The 19494-nt window shown below is 34.6% G+C and overlaps 1 protein-coding gene across 2 annotated transcripts in view; it reads left to right on the forward strand.

The window, feature by feature from the left end:
• The window catches only part of USP9X (ubiquitin specific peptidase 9 X-linked), a 119991-nt gene that overhangs the window by 72690 nt on the left and 27807 nt on the right, over positions 1-19494 (forward strand). For both annotated transcript variants that reach the window (XM_074359535.1, XM_074359536.1), the window contains exons 22-30: positions 4902-5032; positions 5229-5507; positions 8605-8730; positions 9653-9778; positions 10965-11131; positions 16645-16753; positions 16980-17126; positions 17750-17896; positions 18669-18891. In XM_074359535.1, the coding sequence (XP_074215636.1) occupies positions 4902-5032; positions 5229-5507; positions 8605-8730; positions 9653-9778; positions 10965-11131; positions 16645-16753; positions 16980-17126; positions 17750-17896; positions 18669-18891 (1455 nt within the window). The remainder of the gene's footprint in view (positions 1-4901; positions 5033-5228; positions 5508-8604; positions 8731-9652; positions 9779-10964; positions 11132-16644; positions 16754-16979; positions 17127-17749; positions 17897-18668; positions 18892-19494) is intronic.

Consider the following 19494-nt stretch of genomic DNA (forward strand, 5'->3'; position numbering starts at 1 on the left):
TGAGTTCTGTTCCTTTGCTTTTGATCTTTCTTTCTGGAAGTTTTGGTTTTATCACTGTGTTTTGAAATTTGATGATGAGATAGATGCCTTTGAGCAGTCTGTTTTGTGATGGGTATTCAGTGGGCCTGGAGATTCCTAATTTGTGGGAGTTTTGTGTTCTTTGCTAATTTTTTTCCCAGTGTTTTGCTTTTTGTGGGTCTTTGAAATGCCTGGCTGTGGTGTTGAATCTACTAAATCTGATTTTATCTTTTCCTTTTCCTTTCTCTCATTAATTTTACTCCAGCTTTGGGGTGATACCTTTAACTTTTTCCAGCTCTTCTATTTACTTTTTGCCCCCCGGATATTCTACTGTTAAATTTTGAAGATCTTCCTCCAAGTGATCCTTTTCCATAAGATTTTGTTTTTCCTTGAACACACATTTCAGTGTTTCTGCTCTAATATATGTGTTTTCCTCTAAAACCTAACAGTCTACAAAATTATGCACTAAAAATAACAGAGCTTGTGGAAGAAGAGAGACTTGGACTGGATCATTCAATCCTATACAACTTAAAAAAAATTTTTTTTTGTTTTAAAATTTTATTTGGAAACTTTTACAGCCTTACAGAAAAGTTGGAAGTACAATTCAAGGACTTAAAGGACCATTTGAGAGTAATTTGCTGGTCTGATGTCTCATCATCCTTAAATACTTCATTGTGTATTTCCAACAAACAAGCATGCTGGCATTCTACTATAATCTAGAGCTTTGCCTTCTGCTATATAAATTATATGTTACCGCTATTTATTCGTGGATTTTTATTTTATCCATTGGGTTATAGCCATTATAATCATTAGTTATTTTGATGCTCAGTTGTTCCTGGTATGGTCAGTGGATGGACCCACTGTTTTTTGTTTTTTGTTTTTTTTACATGAATCCAGTGCCTTTTTATACAGCTTCATCATCTTTTGAATAGTTTTTACTTTCTGGCACAAGGTATTTAAAATTTATCTAGAACTTTCTTTATTCCAACCTTAGAATCAGGCATTTCTCCTTTTAGTGAAAGGATATTTAGAACCAGAATCTGAGGGCTAAATTGTGGTCATTGCTACTGGGATGTCCTTGTTTTCCAGGCCTTTTCATTGGACTGAGGAAGTAACACACACACACACACACACACACACCCGCGTCCCCGCGTCCCCGCGTCCCCCCCCCCCCCCCCCCGTATCAAAAAAACAAACATGAGTTTATACTGGTACTAATCCATCTTCTTAGTCTTTCTGTATTTCATAGTTCTGTCTGATCTCTACATTAGTGAGAAATCTGCTTCTGAAGCTCGTCAGTCTGTTGGGGAGGAAGGTGGGAAAGAAATTTGCTTCTTGTACAGATTTCAGCCACTCTACTTTCAGATCTTTAATTCATCTATACCTTCTCAAATATATTTTGTTTTCATATCCTTAGCCTTTCTAGGATTTCTTGGGATGCTTATTTATAGGTACTGTTCCCCTTTTCTCTTACCCCATGAAAAGCACTTCTTGATTCAGCTCAGCCAGATATTTTCTATCCCCCCTACACCTTCAGTAATTTACTGGCATCTCTGATGTTCCTTTAACTCCTGTTTCTTTATCCTTTCAAGTTTTTTAATATTAATTCTCCTTTTAATGAGATTTGTTGATGCATTGCTGATAAATGCAATTCAGTAATTGGCCCAGGTAATTCTTAAAACTGTAATGTATTTACATTATCTCCTTTCTCTAAAGTAGACGCCATGTTGATCTTTCGCATCTTGCTTTCTGATTCATATGATACGGAACCAGTTCAGATATTAATTAGATTCTTAAATTAGGCTTTTCTTAATGATTTGACTTTAATATAATCCATATCCTTTATCTGTATTGTTTGGAATTTGTGTTGTTTTATTTACTAGTATCTGAGTAACAATTGTAGTTGTTTATGTATGCAAATTATAGTTTCACAACATATTTGAAAACAAACCCATCTCAGCATCCCTGATCTTGTGATTTGAGCATAATGCCACCAGGTGGCGAGAGGGAGCTCCTGCCTGGCAGCTCAAGCAGGAAATTTGAGAGTGCTTTTATCCTATTTTGTATAATCAAAGTATAAATTTGATACTAAATTTGAAATACCCAGCTTTGAAAATACCGGTAATGATTGTATGATAGTAGACAAATCATAGGCTTTGGACTCAGATGGGCTTGAGTTCAAATCCTGCTCCTTCAGGTTGCTACTCCATGGCTTTAGAATAAGTTTTCTTAGTTTCTCAGAGCTTCCTAATGTGTAAAACTGGGCTAATAATAACTATTTAATAGAATTACAGGGATTAAATGGGGTGATGTATGGAAAACCCCTAGCCTAGTGACTGGTATTTAATCAGTACCCAACAAATGTTAACCTACTCGCTATGGTTACTACGTATGTGTGCCCGTGCCTGCACACACTCTTCTTTAAGAAAGGAAGCAGGGGCTCTAAGAAGAGGAAGTAGTTATAAATTCTGTTTCTAACATTTGGGTAATTATTTAGTGTTTGTGCACGCATGCACTTATTTTAAAAAGAGGGAAAAACAAGACGGAATTAGTAGCTTTTTTGTAGTCATTGACTTTACCTCTATTCTGAATCTTTGCCTGAAGTCAAGTGCCTTCATTATGATTTGCTGTTAAACTTAGAACTTCTACAGTCATCTCTGTAGGTAATGTAATCTCTTGTAACCTAAACTGTGCTCAGGGGCTCCTGTGACCTTTATCTACATGCATCAGGAAAACAGGTTCTTGCTTGGTACAGAGAAGTTAAAATGTATATTGCTTTACCAAGCCGAATGAGTTGCTTTTCTTCTTCAGACATTCCTTTTTCCTAGGATTTTGGTCTTACTAGTATCTTAAAATACGCCAAAATCTATTAAAAGCACTTGACACTTGTTAACTCATTTAAACTTCACAACATCCCTATGAGGGGATTATTATAGAATTTTTATTTGTATTTTAAAGATGGGGAAACTGAGGCACAGAGACATTAACTTACTTTTGACCAGGGACACACAAGTTAAATGGCAGTTCTGGGATAATACGTGCATTTGGGCTCCAAGGTTTGTACCGTTAACCTGTGTGTTATTGCGCATCCTTTTCTATACTTTTTAATAGTACATTGCTATAATCATATAATTGATTAGGCTTAAGTGTCTTTTCAGAGAAGACTAGAAAGAAGTAAACTAAAATCTTAACTGTATCTGGATGATAGGATTATGAGCAGTTTAAATTTTTCTCTGTTTTCCATATTTTGTTAAATGAGTATGTTTATAATCAGAGACCTAAGATCATTTAGGTTCCTGAATGCTAAAGCTAGAATGGCCACTAAGATGATTTTGTTCAGATCTCTCAAATGAATAAGCTATAATCCAACAACGATAAATTACTTAAAAGTCAGTGCTTCCTTTTCTTAGACCTCTTGTTTCTTTTCTCCTATTTTGCCTCCATTCTTTACTTAGAATATTTTTAAACTAAGTAAGATATTCTCAGATAGCACATATGAATTGGTTTCTTTTTAGAGAGTAATTTGGTGATATATTTCAGAAGTCTTAGACCTTGCTGTTCCTTCTGCTTGCAGGATTATTTCCTGATGAAGTACTGCAAAGATTTAGCTGCTAGGATCTTTAATGTTGGGGGGAAAATTAGAGGAAAACCTAAACACCCACTGTTAAAGAGATTAAACTTAAATACTGGTAAAGTGACATGTTATTTTAATTGTTAATTAAAAATGATATGGGAGAGGGTGTAGCTCAGTGGTAGAGTGCATGCTTAACATACATGAGGTCCTGGATTCAATCCCCAGTACCTCTGTATAAAAATTAAAAAGAAAAAAAGAAAGAAACCTAATTTACCCCTCCCCTCCACAGAAAAAGAAAAAATTCAGAAAAATGATATAGGGGATGAATATTTAATGACATGAGGAGATATTCACAAATGTTTCATTATTAAAACTTAATATTTCATTTAGTTATATGTCACTGTCCGTTCAGAATAGGGAGTACCAACAATTTTAACACAAATTGAAGATTTTTTGGTAAGATATTTCCAGGCCTGTAAAAATTAGCTTGCCCTGTGGATTGAGTGCCCCTGAGGAAACACAGCTGTTAACCAGATTTGGGTGATGGTGGTGATTAACGTGTTAAGGAAATTACAGTAATTTCCAGTTATCTTTATTCCCCCAAAAAAAAAGTTTTCTTGAAAACATCTTACTTTTTAAAAAAAATTTTTAAGTGATATTTTAATCATCTGGCATTTACCTCAGAAATAATTTATTGAAATACTTTTTGAAGGTGATTAACTATTAAGTTTGAGTGGTAGCTAATGATAGGATTTGTTTTTTTTTTTTAATCTTTTCACTGTGATTTAAATGAAATTCATCTTTTAATATTATGATCAAAAAAATCAAAGCTGCAGTTCCTCCCCCCCCCCCCTTTTTTTTTGGTTAGCTTTTTAAGATTGTTTCTAAGGGTACCACTAAGCTGCTTTCAGTATAACAAACCAGTTAGTGCATAGTGTCATGGAGGCCAACAATAGAGAAGTTAGAAGGAAGAGCTTGTCATGTTTTCTGTTTTGTTATTTTCAATAAGAACATCTTCCTTTTGAAGTGTATTTTTTTGGTCTCCAGTGCCTGAGGAGGACATGTCGATTTGAAGTCTGAGTAAGAGGCGACTGCTTCCTTTGTGTTTGGGTTGACTGATTAAAGAGCCCTGGTTGATGGTGACCTTTTTTTTAAATCAATCCAGATCTGGTTATATCTTGTGAAGTTTGAGCCTATAACTCAACTGAATTTATTGTTACTCCATACTAAAGTAGTCTTCAGAATATCAAAAGTGAAATACTATGACCACATGAATTATGTTTTGTTTTGGACTCTTTTTTTCTTACAGATAGCACAACAATAGAAAAATTAAGAGCTATTTGTTTGGACCATGCCAAACTTGGAGAAAGCAGCCTTAGTCCATCTCTTGACTCGCTTTTCTTTGGTCCTTCAGCCTCACAAGTGCTATACCTGACAGAGGTTGGTTTTTACTTTCTGAATTTATTTCATGCTCTTCAGATTTGACCTTTTAAATGGTAATGTAAATAACACCGGTAAAATTGTAATGAAATATTTTTGAATTTCAAAATACAGGAAAATTTTAAATCATTGATGGTAAGGAAAATAGAAGTTATCTTTTAAAAACCATTGATACAGTTCTTCTTCTTTTTTCCAGGTAGTCTATGCCTTGTTAATGCCTGCTGGTGCACCTCTGGCTGATGATTCTTCAGATTTTCAATTTCACTTCTTAAAAAGTGGTGGCCTACCCCTTGTCCTGAGTATGCTAACCAGAAACAACTTTCTGCCAAATGCAGATATGGAAACTCGAAGGGGTGCCTACCTCAATGCTCTTAAAATAGCGAAGCTGTTGCTTACTGCCATTGGCTACGGCCATGTTCGAGCTGTGGCAGAAGCTTGTCAGCCAGGTGTAGAAGGCGTGAATCCTATGGCATCGGTAATACAGACTTTTAAAAAGACTCTCTATAATAATAATAATAGATGGTGGTTTTTAAAGTTAAACTTCTTAGCAACTTAGCAAAAGTATAGAGTTTAAAGTTAATTCAGAATGTTCCTTTCCAGTTGTCCTTCATTTTAGAGGTTTCCTTCTATTAAAAGTACAAATGCTTTTCACTGACTGTACTCTGATAGGACAGTTCTTCCCTGCTCCCTTAAATCCTGTTTGACTTTCAATTATTATTTATATGTTTATTTTTTTTGTTGACTAATAATTGATTTACAATGTTAGTTTTCAGGTATGCAACATAGTGATTTGATATTTTGTAGATTATACTCCATATAAACTTACTATAAAATACTGTCTGTATCTTACATCCTTATAACATTTATTTTATACCTACTGGTACAAACAAACCTCTTAATTCCTTTCACTTATCTTAACCCTCCCCCACCTCTATCCTTTCCTGGTAACCACTAGTTGTCTGTTTCTGTTTAGTTATATTTGTTTGTTTTATTTTTTTAAATTCCACATATACATGAAAATGTACAGTATTTGTCTTTCTCGGTCTGACTTATTTCATTAAGCATGATACCCTCAATGTCCATCCCTGTAGTCACAAATGGCAGCTTTCATTCTTTTCATGGCTGTGTAATATTTCATTGTGTGTGTGTATATATACATATACACACCACGTTTTCTTTATCTGTTGATGGATACTTAAGTTTCTTCCATATCTTGGCTATTGTAAATGATGCTGCTGTGAACATTGGGGTTTATATATTTCTTTTCGAGTTAGTGTTTTCACTTTCTTTAGATTTATACTCAGGACTGGAATTGCTGGATCAATGTTTGCCGATGACATGATACTATATATAGAAAACCCTAAAGACTCCACCAAAAAAAACTATTAGAACTAATAAGTGAATTTAGTAAAGTTGCAGAATACAAGATTAATATACAGAAATCTGTTGCATTTTGTATACTAATAATGAACAGAGAAATCAAGAAAGCAATCATAACAAAAAAATAAAATACCTAGTAATAAATTTAACCAAGGAAGTGAAAGACCTATTTGAAAACAATAAGATGTTGATAAAGGAAGTTGGAATACAAAGAAATAGAAAGATGTCCATGTTCATGGATTGAAAGAGTTAATACTGTTAAAACGTTCATACCTACCCAAAGCAATCTACAGATTTAATACAATCCCTATCAAAATATCTCTGACATTTCTTCATGGAACTAGAACAAATAATCCTAAAATTGTATGGAACCACAAAAACCCCACATAGACTTTAGTTTATTTTAAACCTTATAAAAACTCCATAGGAATCATCTGGGCCCAAATCTAGCAGATATATTGACATAGGTGGTAATAAAAAAAAGATGTACAATTAACTATTGAACATTATGGGTTTGAACTACATGGGTCCACTTACACACAGGCTTTTCAATAAATACTACAGTACTACACAATCCTCGGTTGTATGGAATCACAGATACTCAAGGCCAACTGTAAAGTTACATGCAGATTTTTGACTGCACAGAGGGTCTTATCTAATCCCCCCATGCTGTTTGGGCGTTAGCTGTAATTGATTTAGCCTATTGCCAGACTCCACACTTTGACAGGCTTAACCTCCAGTTCTGAGCTTATTTTGACTGTCTTTGCTTTGGTGGTATACTTGATCCATTAGATTCTCAAGACATGCTGGAATTTAGTGCCTATTAATGAGAGATCAAAGTATGCATTTGAGTTCCTTTTTATGCATTGTAAGTGATGGTTTACTAAGTTACCAACAGAAGATAAAAGCGTTAGGAATAGAAGCTTTTCTTTTTTAGAAACAGTTTAGGTCTTAGGGAGACTAGAATATTGATTAGATATGTGATATTATAATAATCATATAATTGTGGTAATAGCATTTAGAATTGTTTTAAGTGTGATGATACTGGGATTATGTTTAAAAGGACATAAATAATTTTTAAATAACTATTGAAATATTTACAGATGAAATTTTATGGTAGCTAAGATATGATTCAAAATAATCCTAGGGAGGGGATGGAAAGTGAGGGGGAGTGGTTAGACAAAATAATTCTGGTCCTTTGTTCATAATTGTTGAAGCTAAGCAATGGGTACATGTGAGTTTATAATACTATTCTCTCCACTTTCATATATGTTAGAAATTTTCACTAAAAAGGATAAAGGAAAAAATAGCCTAAGTCTTAAATTGTTTTGTATTGAAGGTACCATGCTTGTTAGGATATATATATATATATATATATATATATATATAGTGTTCTTGTTAAGATAAAAACAGATTCTTATCATTATCCCTGACATGGGTGCTTCATGAAGTACACAGGAAACAACTACATGCTTCCCACTTTTAATTTTCTCTATTTATTCAGAAAATGTGCAGCTGCAGATACAAAGGTACATGATAGCCTCTAATTTCAAGGAGCTCACAGTGGGAGCTAAAGGCAATAACAGACTTGTTTTAAAAATACTGTTGTAGAAATATTTACAATATAGGGAACAGTAGTTAGAATTTGAAAGGCAGTCAAAATTGTGTGACTAATAACTATTTAAAAGTAATCTTCTTTATGGACTTAAAAACTTGGTTATAATATTAAATGAAACACTGGTACATTTTATACATTAGTACTTTTATTCTGTTAGTGATATTCCTTAATTTTTCTCCTTTTCTAAGAAAGATTGGATGACCAGGGTGAATGGGAGCAGGGTCTGCCCAGGGGCATGCATGTTGGAGTACTTCACTGAGTTTCTAATTAGGGTTAGAACCAGTCAGTTCAGTTTATCATTTACCTCTACAAGTTAGGCTGAACCCACATGTAGAGACTCGTTTAACTGATTTAGAATGAGGGTTTGCAGAGGGATATGTGGCACTTGCCTGCAGAAGAAAAAGAAGAGGCCCACATTGTTGGCAATGTGAAGAGCTTTTTATGTAAGTTACCACAGGTTATATAGTGTATACACAGAAGAGGTCATCCTGAGGGAGTGGTGATAAATGAAGAACAAACAATTTGATCTGGTTATGTACATGGTATTCAAGTAAAATGTTTTATCTTTTTTCAGGTCAACCAAGTTACTCATGATCAAGCAGTGGTGCTACAAAGTGCCCTTCAGAGCATTCCTAATCCCTCATCTGAATGCATGCTTAGAAATGTGTCAATTCGTCTTGCTCAGCAAATATCTGATGAGGTAAGTATTAAACTTTTAAAGGTCTTAAATTCTGAAAGGTTCGTTTCTTTCACTTTGACCCTCTGTTAATGTAGAAACAACCCTTATCACAATTTGGAGCTTAATCTTCCTAGGCCCACCCACTTTAATCACAGTCTAGATAAAGTTCCTTTAACTTGAATTCTGTCTAATGTTAATATTAGTACCTTCTGGTTTAATCACCTTTATGCACAATGAATAGCATCCTTTTAAAGTATATAGTTTAGTGAATTTTGACAAATACATACATGTGTCAAACCTGTACCACGGACAAGACACAAAACATGTCCATCACTCTTTTCCATATGCCCCTTTACAGTCTGTTCTTCCCTCTATCCCTGGCCTCAGATAACCATTAATCTTTTGTCACTATATAGTTTTCACTTTTTAGAATTTTATATAAATGGAATCATACACTGTTGTTTTATGTCTGGCTGCTTTTACTCAGAATAATGATTTTGAGAATTATCCATTTTGTTTCTGAGTAATATCCCATTATGAATATTCCACATTGTATTTATCCATATACTTGGTGAAGGACATTTGAATTGTTTCTCTTTTGGCTGTGAATAAAGCTGCTGTGAACATTCTGTACAAGTGTTTGTATGGGCATAGAGTTTTTCTCTTGGGTAAAAAACTAGGAGCGGAATGATTAGATCACATTTGTAGTCTTTTTAAGATTCTTCTGAAAGTAGTACAGGGCCAGATAATAACTTGGAAAGCATACTTTGTGGTGTTGCTGTTAAGCAAAGTAATGGGATAAAGGCTACTTGGGAGCCTCAAGACACTGGTACTACTTCATAGCCATTCCTGTGTCCTTTCAGAGAGAAACATTTTTGCTTTTCTAGTGATTATTTCACTCTGCTACTCTTACCAACAGTTTTATTTACTCATTATCTTGTAGGCTTCAAGATATATGCCTGATATTTGTGTAATTAGAGCTATACAAAAAATTATCTGGGCATCAGGATGTGGGGCATTACAGCTAGTGTTTAGCCCAAATGAAGAAATCACTAAAATTTATGAGAAGGTAAGAATTACCACAGAAATTTATTCTTTTAAAATAAATGTTGTTTAATTGTACATAAGGCTGAATTACATCTGTCATCTTTAAAAGTCAAATCACATATATCTTAGTGGTTAAAAATTAACTGGTAGCTATAGTTAAGATGAGTATACAGTAATATTTTACTTTGAAAATAGTTAATTAGTTAATTCAGAATCATGCCATGAGTCTGCTTTTTCTTAATATGCAACTGTCCTTTTCTACTTGTCACTGGGATCAGATATAATTGTTTCATACTGAATTTGCTTTCTCCCATTCTCTATTCTTTCATCATCTTTCTGTCCTATGTAAATTTTGGTTTAGGTAGCTGTCAGTTGTAGTATCATGGTATTTGAGTATTTTTGACTCTCTTAAAGCAGTCAAAAAATAGAATGTCAGCCAGTTAAGTGTCATCATTGATCTATTAGATTAATCAAATTACCTACAGAAGAGGGGCTATGTTTGACTCTGATTTTGTTATGTCCCTACCCCTGATAGCTGCTGCTAAATAAATTAAGTTATAGGAGCTTCCCTTTTATGGCCAACATAACCCTGATTTGCCTAGTATATATGCTGGTGTCCTGTAGTATGTCTGGTATAGTGCTGGGTTCAGCTAATATTTTAATGCCTATTCTTTTTCAGACATGTACTGTAACTGTTACTTATTGATAAATTCAGGTTAGAATTTATTAGCTACTTACCCAGGTATATTTTAGGTTATAAAATCTTCAAACCCTTCATTGAATAATCATCTGAGATGATTGCTTTCAAATAAAATGACACTATATAGGTAAGGTACATAATGGAACTGATGAGAAGTAGATACTCTGACTGCAGTGCCAGAGTGATTCTTGAGGAAGGAATAATTGTTGGTGTGGAATTATACAATTCAGAAGGTCTCTAGGAGCCTGAGGGACAAAGAAGCTGGTGGTATCCTCAGTGTGCCCCTTTAGCCCTTCTTGGGATGTAGCAAAATAATAGAATTAGATTTCATCATCTATTAATAGTCATTTCCATACTCTTCCAAAGGAGCCTCAAGAGTTACAGGTAAAAAGGCTGAGGCCAAGTGGTCTAAGTGAGTAGGTAATGTTTTCAGGACAAACCTAAAGTTGTGTGAGATTTTTTTCTTTATGTACCTCTGGGTGATTTTTCCCTGACTATATTTTTACAGACCAATGCAGGCTGTGATCCAGACTTGGAAGATGAACAGGTTTGCTGTGAAGCATTGGAAGTGATGACGTTATGTTTTGCCTTGATTCCGACAGCCTTAGATGCTCTTAGTAAAGAAAAGGCTTGGCAGACGTTCATTATTGACTTACTGTTGCACTGTCACAGCAAGTAAGTGTGTTTTTTAATTGTAAGAAATTTGATCTTACTTTTGTAAGCAGAAATGAGTTCATTTATGCTGGCAAATTTTATCCCAGGAATCAAATATTTATTGTCACCATAGCACATTAATGTTTAGAAAATTTTTAACTATGTTTTGCCTAGGCCTGAATTTGGTTTTAGTCTCTGCAGAATGCCAACATTAATTCTCAAAATTAATTTTTCTCTAATTCCAGAATTTAGTTTCACCTAAGAGGTATGTATTTTAGCCCATTTTAAAAATCTAGTTTACAAGATTTAAGTTAAATAGGACATATTAGCTTCCTGTCTTCAATACCTAGAAGCTTAAGTGGTTTTTTTGGTGAAGTTTTTAAGTCAGTATGAAATTCACAAGGCATGATGATGGTTAAGAACTTTTGCATTTTACACTGAGAATGAAAACCACCTATGAAGTCCTCATTTTTCATTTCAGAAGCATTTAATCAATGATATTAATCTTGTTTCGGGCTTGTTTTTGTGCAAGTCAATCAAATTTGTAGAAAATGTTCATTTCTATCCTCTTACGTCAATCTGATTTTGACCTTTAATAAGGTAACTTTTTAAACTCAAGCTCTAATTAGTGTCACTGTTGTATGTAATTAACCTATCTTACATGCATGTTATGAAAAAACAGAAAATGTTCTCTTTGTTTATTCTGCCACATGCCATTCAACAATGACAGAAATCACTGATGAAAAGTTAGCGTAGGGAGGGTGAGGTATAGTTCAGCAGTAGAGCGCATGCTAAGGTTCAAAGCCCAGTACATCCAAAAAAAAAAAAGTGTAGGGAACCTCACCAAAAAAAAAAGGTTAGTGTAAAGTCACAGTAAGCAATTTGCCGAAATGAAACCTAGTGATAAAGTCTTTTGGGGTTTTGTTTTTGTTTTAAGTGTACATGATGTGAATGGAGTAGGTTCATCTCACTCCAGGGAATGCTGTAGAATAATTTAGAGGTCTTAAGTGGGAATCTCTACTATTTTACAGGTTTCTTGGTAATTTCCTTGAAGGCATCTAATTCAGAAAGTCCTTTGATAGGATACCCCCAAATAAGATTGAGCTTACTCTCTCCTTGAGAAGAGTTTATCATCATTGGACAACTCTGTATGTTAATAAAGATAAATAGGTTGAGTAAGTCTGGTTCCACTTAATAACACATTGGATGGAGGGAGGAGAGGAAAGATGGTTAGCCATGAATTTTGATGAAGTCAAGCCTGAAGGTTCAAGTTTCTTATTCTGTGATAATTTTTAAATATTAAACTAAATTAGGAACTTATTTCACTTCCTTGGCTACTAAGTATCCTCCTAAGCTTTTGAAAATCCCCATTATAGGAAGTTAGAACCATTTAACTCCTCTCCTCCTTGAAAAATTGTACTCAATGAAGTAAAGTACCATATACAGCAATTCTTGTCATTGTGTCTCTGTTATCTTGTCTTTGACAACAAAGGGGGGTCTTCTAACATTAAGATCTTTTTGAGCTTTAGGTATCTGATTTTCTTCCCTAGTACTGATTCTTATCCTGCCCTGCAGTTTTAAGTCATTTTATAAATATCTGAGGTTCACAATTCCTTGTGAAAATTTGACAGCAAATCTGACCTGAACATAATTGGTTGGCATTACCTTTCTAAAATCTGAATTCCCCAAACATATCTGGCCCCAAAGATTTCAGATAAGACATTGTGGACCTGCATACATGAGCTACCCTTGGGGTAGAGTTTATATTTGAGTGATTATATTACTAACTAGTGTAGCTGTTTTCAATACATTTGCCATATATATTTACTCAATTTTATACCAACTCAGAAGTAGACTTTAAATGACGATGTCATAATTCCTAAATTCAGATTTTTCTCTGTTACATAGTTTACTCTGTATAATTACAATTCACCAGCAAATTATGTGAGTTCCTACTGTGTGCTTAACAATGAAAATCCAAAATCAAATAAGATAGTTCTTGTACTTAAGGAACTTTGAGACAGAAGTTAGTGTCATGAAAGTTGAAGTACTTTGAGAATTGGAAGAGGAGTAACTTACCTTCTACTTGGAACAAGTAAAAGTGAAGTTTCTTGTGCAGAATGTAGCATGTGTGCTCATGTTTGGGTAACATTTATATGTTCATAATAATGGAAAATGGGAATTGGCAGGGCCCTCCTTCTCTCTCACCCTCATTCCCCCTTATGCTGTTTCCGCTTCCTGTAGTTTTGGACTCCATACACTTTCCTCTCCATACTGCTTCTGCCTTCATCTAAGCAACCAGCATCCATTGTCTGGACAGTTGTAATATCCTTAATCTTCCCACCCCTAGTGCTGTCCCACTAAGGTATTGCTCTAATCTGTTGACCGTAGGGAGTGATCTTTGTAAAATATGATCGTGGTGTTTTCCTGCTTACAATCTTTCTGTGTCTTCCCATTGCCTTCGAATTAAGTGTAAACATTTAAATTTGATTTTAAACACTCCACAATTTAGCCTTTGCTTCTGTTCATATGTTTCAATTTCAGTGCCACATTTTCCAGGAGTTTTCCTTATCCCTAGACTTGGAAGGTCTTTCAGACCTCTGCTCCTATTAAAAGAGGTCTGCTTCCACGTAACACTGACCTTATTTTATTGTAATAACTCGCAATTAGATTTGAATTCCTTTAGGTGGATATATTTATTCTAGCCCCTTTCAGCACCTGTTGCTTTGTACCCTGCCTGTTTAGTTCCTTTATGTTACCTCTCTGATCCATGGAGTCATTTGAGTTTGACATTCCTGACATAGTCCTTTCAGGGCACAGCTGAATAGTCCAGTAGAAGAGGAGAAAAGGATAATGCTGTAAAGGAGATTGTGGAGTCAGTTTACAGAAGGCCTTTGATGCTGAGAACTAAGTAGTGTTAGATTTTAATATAGTAGGCAGTCTCAATAGTAAATAATTTATCAAGTACCTATTATGCAGTGTTCTAGCTCCCAGGGATATAGCAGTAAACAAAACAGATAAAATGTCAACCTTCTTGGAGTCTGTTTACTACAGGGGGTGGGGAGTAGGAAGGGGAGACATGGGAAAATATGTAATGTTGTAATAAATGCTATCAAGAGAGATAAAGCAGGAATTGGGGATAAGGGGTAGAGAGATCAGTGGAGTTCAGTATTATATAGGATATTCAGGGAAGGCTTCCCTAATAAGGTAACTTTAAACAAAAATTTTTTTGTTTTTTGGTGGGGGGTAATTAGGTTTCTTTATGTATTTTAATTTATTTTTTATTTTTTTTTTTTTTTAAGTGGAGGTACTGGGGATTGAACCCAGGACCTTGTGCATACTAAGCATGCACTCTACCGCTGAGCTATACCCTCCCCCTAGCAAGGTGACTTTTTTTTAATAGACTATTTTTTTTTAAAGCAGTTTCAGGTTCACAGCAGAATTGAGCAGAAAATACAGAGTTCTCACATAGCCCTCCCCACCCACACATATATACTCCCCTACCCTCAACATCCGTCACCAGTGTGGCATATTTGGTACAATCGATGAACCAATGTGGACACATTATTATCAACCACAGTCCATAGTTTACATTAGGATTCACTCTTGATGTGGTACATTCTGTGGGTTTTGACAAATGCATAATGACGTGTAGCCACCACTATAGTATCATACAGAATAATTTCATTGTCCTAAGAACCTCTTGTGCTCCATCTATTCATTTCTCAAGGTGACCTTTTAAACAAAGCTCTGAAAGAGCGATGAAGTGATCCATGCAGATAATGGGGGAAGTGTGTTTTAAGCAGAAGGAACAGCTGTAAATGTCCCAAGTCAGGAACATACTTCACATGTTAAAGAACAGCACTGAGGCTAGTGTGGCTGGAACAGCAGGGACTGGGGTGGGGTGGGGAGTTGTAGGAGATACGGTCAGTCAGGCAACCAGGAGCATGTAAAGGTTTTATAGATCATTGTAAAAATATTACTGAAGTCTGCGTGTGTGAGGGAGGATTCACCAAAAACTGATAAGCACCAACTCTTTATAGACCCTCACCCTATTTGGGCTGCATACCTAACTTTTTAAAAAATAAACGAGGGTAGCATGAATGACATATACCTTTGAAAATACAATAAAAGTTAAGGACCTTCTCCCCCAAAAGTAGGTACTCCTGACTTTAATTTATTTGAATTTCACCAAATTCAAACCACAAAGCTTTTACAGGTCTGGTTTCTAAGACTACGTGTGGGTTTCAGAAACCTAAAAATCATCCAGGAGGGAGGTTAATATATGGAATGTATACTGTTCTTTACATCAAACTATAAATTTGGTTTTAAGTGCTCTGTCAGCTAGCACAGTGACTGAAACATGGCTATCCATGAAATGTAGTTTGTAATGTCTGTAAGATACACAAATGCTGAAACAGCAGGTACTTACTGAGTATCTTCCATATGTCAGACGTTGTTCTAGGTGCCAGGAACTCATGCATCAACAAAGCAAAGCCCTGCCCTGAAAGAGCTTACTTCATAATGGAAATAGACCACCGTCTTGTAAACAAACAGTATTTATACATCTAGTATCTGGTTCTTAGTACCTATTATATGCCAGACATCATTCTTCATTCTGGAAGCATAATTGTAAACTAAATAGATGATGTTTTTGCCCTCTTGGAGCATTTATTCTAATGAGATCTGTATAGTATACATATTTTTAAGATTTGGGGGGGTTGTTTTGTTTTTTATTTTGGGGAGGTTAATTAGGTTTATTTATTTATTTATTTTTAATGGAAGTACTAGGGATTGAACCCAGGACTTCATGCATGCTAAGCACACACTCTACCACTGAGCTCTACCCACCTCCAGTATACATATTTTTTTAAAAGATCTTTTTTTCCCAGTGCTGGGACCAGAGACAAGTTTTTCCCATGAGTAATCATAGAATATTGTATAATAACAGTGGTTCTCAATCTTTAGTGCACATTAAAGTCACCTAAAGGAGTTATAAAACAGGTTGCTGGGCCCCACTCCTAGTATTTCTGATCCAGCAGATCTGGGTTGGGACCTGAGACAAGTTCTCTGGTTGTGCTGATCTGGGTAACATGTTTTGGGAATCACTAGTATAATATAAGTGACATCTGCAGCAACATCCTTAACTGTGTAATTGCAGCAGAATTTTTAACAAATTGTTTGCTCCAGAGCACATTTGAATAAATATTTTATGGAATGCCAAAAAGATGTGTAAGGCTCACTGTACAACTGTTGTATCTAGAGGAACATTTCCAGCCTGTTCCAAGAAAAGGGTGTTAAATGGTATCCCTTGAACTCTTCAGTGATAACAAGAGGTTCTAGTTCTTGACACACAGCCTAATAAGTTCATCTGTTACATGTTGCTGCTTAAAGGTGTGTTACATATTTTTGTATTTTTACTTTTAATTTACCTACCCCTTAACACACACCCCCAAAGGAGACAGTGTTGGAGTCTTTTTTTTTTTTTTTCTTCATGAAAATAATATATTAAATGTGAAATATTTGTATTTCAGAACTGTTCGCCAGGTGGCACAGGAGCAGTTCTTTTTAATGTGCACCAGATGTTGCATGGGACACAGGCCCCTACTTTTCTTCATTACTCTGCTCTTCACTGTTTTGGGGGTAAGACATTTGTTAATATGCTTATCAATGTGATTCATTCTTTGAACAAGGAATATTCAGAAATTTTTGGTTTTAGCTTGTATTAAAGTTAGATCAGTCTATATTTAATAGATAAAATAGTGATTTCCTATACTATTTTAATCATCTACTCTAGTTAACCCTTGGTTTTTAAAAAATGGATTCTAAGCATAGATATATAAATTCTTATTATTCTGTATTGTTTCAGAGCACAGCCAGAGAGAGAGCTAAACATTCTGGCGACTACTTCACTCTTTTAAGGCACCTTCTTAATTATGCTTACAATAGTAATATTAATATACCCAATGCTGAAGTTCTTCTCAATAATGAAATTGACTGGCTTAAAAGAATTAGGGTAAGTTGCATTTAACACTGTGTTTACCATATCAACAGTATTTTATTAATAGATAGTTTATAGTTTTGAGCATTTTGATTAAATGAAAAACAAAGAGTAATAAAAAGGACCAAAGAATATACTGTTGATGGATATTAACTCATGATTCACAGGATGAATGCTTAACTAGTTTTGTCAAATGCTTTTTCTTTTTACTTAAGACTTGGAATACTGATTTTCAGCTTCTATTTTAGAATCTTGGGGGGGTTGTTTTGGGGGTTTTTGTTTTTTGGTTTTTTTTACAAATTTTCATTTTTAAAAAAGTATTCTTGAACTGTTTTCATCAAAAAATGAGTCTCATAGACTAGCACTTAATTAATCACTCTTGATCTTAGCACATAATACTTTTTACTTAGCATTATATGAGAATTTATTTCCGAAGAGATTTGTAGCTTTTAGCCTTCAGATTAGCATTTCTTCTACTAGTTTGTAAAGCCTACTTCTAGAAGGTTCTGAAGAGAAAAACTTGCTTAGAATGGAAAGATTTGGAGCAATTACCTCTGTCTAGCCGTCTCTTGTTCTGGTTCCCCCTCTCTCTCTCCCTCCCTTGTATAAGTTAGGCATTTGATTTTTTTCTTTGGCAGGATGATGTTAAAAGAACCGGTGAAACAGGTGTTGAAGAGACAATCTTGGAAGGCCACCTTGGGGTAACAAAAGAATTACTGGCTTTTCAAACCCCTGAGAAAAAGTATCATATTGGTTGTGAAAAAGGAGGTGCTAATCTGATTAAAGTAAGTTCTGTCGTCTTGGTCCTAAGCTAGATGTCATAACCTTCTAAATGTTTATTAGCAAATCTGTCTGATTATAGTATCATGTCTTTGGTGTATTGTCTTGACCTTGTTTTTCTTTTCTGCTTTTAAAGAAACTTTATAGAGGTTATAGTAATTTTTTAAATATAATTTCTAAATTTTATATTTAAATAAAATTTCAGTACTGTGTATTTTATGAAGTAAATAAGCAGTGTTTAATTTTTCTATTTAGCAAATACGAACTTTTCATTTCATGAGACTATTTAAAATGAGACAAATCTCTTACTGTATAAGACTGCACCTTATATTTCTTTAATGAGTTTCTTCACATGCAGTAACTCAAGGAAGCAAAAAGTATCATTTTAGGACATTTATTTTTATTCAAAATGAGTTTGGGTATACATGTGATTAAAAGAGTATACTTACTTAAAGGGTGAATTTTGTTAAGTGCTACAGTCAGCTCATTCTTGATAGTTAAATAGTTTGTAACCTGAGAAATTGGGTTGGTTTGTTTATTGTGTAAATATTGTTTTGAAGTGGAATCTTTTTATTAGAAAATCCAAGTAAATTTTCTGAAATGTAATGAGATCTTGAGTTCTGATGAGTAATTTGACATTATTTTCTTCCCAAAGACATTTCTTTCTTTAAAAATATATACATATACACACATGCGCATATGTAACTTTACATACATGTTTTTATAAAAACATATCTATATCATTGCTAATACATAATCCTTTTTTCAACTTTGTAGGAATTAATTGATGATTTCATCTTCCCTGCATCCAATGTTTACCTGCAGTATATGAGAAATGGAGAACTGCCAGCTGAACAGGCTATTCCAGTCTGTAGTTCACCAGCTACCATTAATGCAGGCTTTGAGTTACTTGTAGCATTAGCTGTTGGCTGTGTAAGGAACCTCAAACAGATAGTAGATTCTTTGACTGAAATGTATTACATTGGCACAGCAATAACTAGTAAGTTTCAAAATACAACATTCTGATGACAGATAATTCTCTAATGTGTTCAGATTCTGTTTTCCTTTTTTTCTTTAGGAAGCATCTTCAACTCATGTTTTCCTTTCAGTCAGCAAAGAGTTTTAATGTAGAAAAATAATCAAATGTTTGTTAAATGTCTTCCTGTATGTAAGTGGTGCAAGTATTTAGCAACAAAATTAATTTCATCTCAGTCAAATCTGGACTGAAACCCAAACTCCAAAGTAGAATAGTCAAAATAAATGCCAGAGTTCAAACTTAAAACTCAAATTACATGCATTGGGAAACCTTTCAGGCCCTCACTTAGAAGTTCTTTAATGTTATTTTCATATAAATTCAAAGAAAATCTGGTTTTAAAGATTGGATTATGAGAAGATGACAGTTTAGTTGACTTTTATGTCCTCAGTTAATGCTCACATGAAGCCCATGAAATAAACTGTATACTCCAGATCTTACTGATACAGAACTGAGGCTCACAAGGGATGAGGGCAGTATAGAATGGCCAAGACAGTAGAAATAAGGCAAACACAACGGAGGCTGTTCTGTTTTAGGAGAAAACCACTGTTAGTTTACAAAGCTTAAAAG

Source organism: Camelus bactrianus, chromosome X (genome assembly GCF_048773025.1).
Source record: "Camelus bactrianus isolate YW-2024 breed Bactrian camel chromosome X, ASM4877302v1, whole genome shotgun sequence".
Lineage (NCBI taxonomy): Eukaryota > Metazoa > Chordata > Mammalia > Artiodactyla > Camelidae > Camelus > Camelus bactrianus.